Below are 2,576 nucleotides of genomic sequence, written 5' to 3'. Positions count from 1 at the left end.
CCAAGTCTGTCTTAAGTCTTTCTTAAGACAAACTTAAGACAAATTCCTAACTTCTGTGAATACAAAAAAAAGTAAGTTTAGGATTTTGTCTTAAGTTAGTTCTGTGAATCGGGCCCTCAGTTATTAATATAATTATTATTATTTGTATTATTACTATATAAAAGACAGTGGGGCAGATTTACAAGAAAGTGACGCATCTATAAAGATGCGTCACTTTCCTTGCACCACCCTAAAAAATGCTTGCGCCACCATAGATGCGCCGTATTTACAATACAGCGCACCATGGCGGAAGGATTGACAGATGCGTCAGAAATTCTGATGCGTCTGATGGGGCAAAAGTCACACATTGCTTAAGTCATGTCACAAGCAAGATGCAACTCCAGCAATGCATTTTGTGGCCTATGCCCACTACACTGCGTCAGTCCTTACTCCTGCTTCAAGCAGGCGTAAGGTTTTGACGCAGCGGCGTCCTAAAAGTGACGCAGTGAAAACTTGTAGATTTCACTGCGTCACTTTTAGGAGGCTTTCCAGCGTGGAAGCGCCTTTCTGCATACATTATACCTGACGAAGGTATAATGTGACGCCGGGCTTTACAGCGTGACGCATCTCCTAAGATGCGTCACGTTGTAAATAGGGGGCATTGTTTGTGCCGCCGTTGCATCTAAAAAAGTGACGCAATGGCGTCTAAAGAGGCGCAAGGGGCTTGTAAATCTCCCCCAGTATATTTTTACATTAGCGCTGCAAGTTGCATCCACGTTCGAAGATGCATTTCTCAATATATGGTTGTCTGGCATTCGTAATGCTATACCTGTAAAAAGTTGTAAGCCTTGTTTGAAGGTCTGTGCAAAAGTTCATGTTAATATCATACAGCAGTAATTGTATTCCTGCTGTGTACATATAAAAGTAAAGATATAAGGGTAACATGACAAAGAATGTTACATTGGCAATTATTTTGCAGAATTAATACATTGCAATTATACATATATACATAAACAAATCATATATCTGGGCCATATGTACCACAAATCAATGAGCAAAAGTGGTGTGCAGCGACTTTTACCAAATCAGGTCTGAATTTGCAAACCTATATATTTAAAATTAGCAAAATCACCATTCATAATGGTTCACAATCCAGCATACCCCATTAGTATTCATGAGGTAGGTCGCATATTGCGACCTACTTCTATTGGCTATATTTGCAGCGATTAAGGACTGCTGGGGTCACCAACCCACCTTGTCTGTGATTCCCTTTAATAAAGCAATGTTTTCTATACTTTTTTAATGCAGGCTGAATTTTTAAAAGAAAAACGGGAAGCGTTTACAATAAATTAAAAAAATTGAATTACTTGGACTAGTTATTAATTGAGTCAAACTGAAACTGAACAGTGTAGCTCAGTGAAACTGAGACAACGCATCTTACTAGCAATGTGAGGCCTCAGGCTCGTCAAGCAAAGCACTCTTTAGTACTGCAGAAACAGAGTCCCTGGTATGCCTCCGCCTGAACCTCCCCACCAGGAAGTAAATGACAGGGTTGATGCTGCTGTTAATGCAGCAACTCAAAAGAGCTAAAGACGAATATTCAGTTGAGTTAATGCCAAACTGGTGTAGGAAAAAGATCAGAGAGAGTGGGACAGAGAGGAAAAGGAAAGCAAAGACGGTGATGATGATGAGGATGTATAGCCTGGGAGGGTTGCGTCTCCGGGATCTTCTCCAGATCTTCATGATGAGAACCATATTTGACAGCAGCATCAGGGGCAGGAAAATTAAATAGTTTATCACAGCCTGCAATATGTAAAATATTTTGCAACTAAGTTGTTCGTCACAAACATGAAAACGTGCTATCATCATCAAACAAGAAAATACCCAGAGAAATACACATAAAACGGTGGACTGGTGCTTGGAATGGTTGTATCGATACCAGATGGGATAAACAATGGAAAGACACCTCTCTAGACTGATGGCTGTGAGGAGGTACTGACTGGTGGCATAGCCAAATAGGGCAAACTCTGTTGTGATGTCACCCGGAAGGTCCTCATTGATGACTCCACTCTCGTGTAGGACAGTAAACAACACTGCAAAGGAGAAGAGAAGCAGGAAGAGGAAGTCTGCAATGGCCAGGCTGAAGATGTAGACAGTGATGTGGTTCTTAGGAATCCGGAAAAACAGATACCAGATTACAGTCCCATTTCCAGCCATTCCAAAGAGAGAGACGGTGATGGCAATGCAAACAATAACCAAAAGCTGTATCTCTCCATCAGTTAGAGAAGCACCATCTTCGTAATCATAATAGTTTATTATCTCTGTAAAATTGAAGGTGACGGGTTGAAGATATGTCATGGTCATTCCGCTAGGACCGTTTTCTTCTGCAAACGAAAAGAATAACAAATTGTAAGAAACAATGATTTCAATTAATGAAATGTGATTCTTTGCATGTTGTTAAAGGATTCCATCATGAGTCACCTGTGAGAATTGTCCTCCAACTGGCTCTCCACTGTTCTTATTCAGGATTAATGTTGGCACCTTATTTGGCACTTCTACTTATGCAATCACATAACGTACCAACGTGGAACTATCCG

The 2,576-nt window shown here is 40.7% G+C and overlaps 1 protein-coding gene across 1 annotated transcript; it reads right to left on the bottom strand.

Moving 5' to 3' along the window:
- Nucleotides 1-1,193: 1,193 nt before the first annotated feature.
- On the bottom strand, nucleotides 1,194-2,351 carry LOC147734939 (mas-related G protein-coupled receptor member H-like). Its single transcript, XM_086953695.1, has one exon. The coding sequence runs from the start codon at nucleotides 2,341-2,343 to the stop codon at nucleotides 1,420-1,422; it is 924 nt and encodes a 307-aa protein (XP_086809821.1). The 5' UTR covers nucleotides 2,344-2,351; the 3' UTR covers nucleotides 1,194-1,419.
- Nucleotides 2,352-2,576: the final 225 nt, after the last annotated feature.

Source organism: Lissotriton vulgaris, chromosome 1_2 (genome assembly GCF_964263255.1).
Source record: "Lissotriton vulgaris chromosome 1_2, aLisVul1.2, whole genome shotgun sequence".
NCBI lineage: Eukaryota > Metazoa > Chordata > Amphibia > Caudata > Salamandridae > Lissotriton > Lissotriton vulgaris.
Note: the sequence above shows the minus strand (reverse complement) of the source record. Positions and strands in the feature narration are given on the sequence as shown.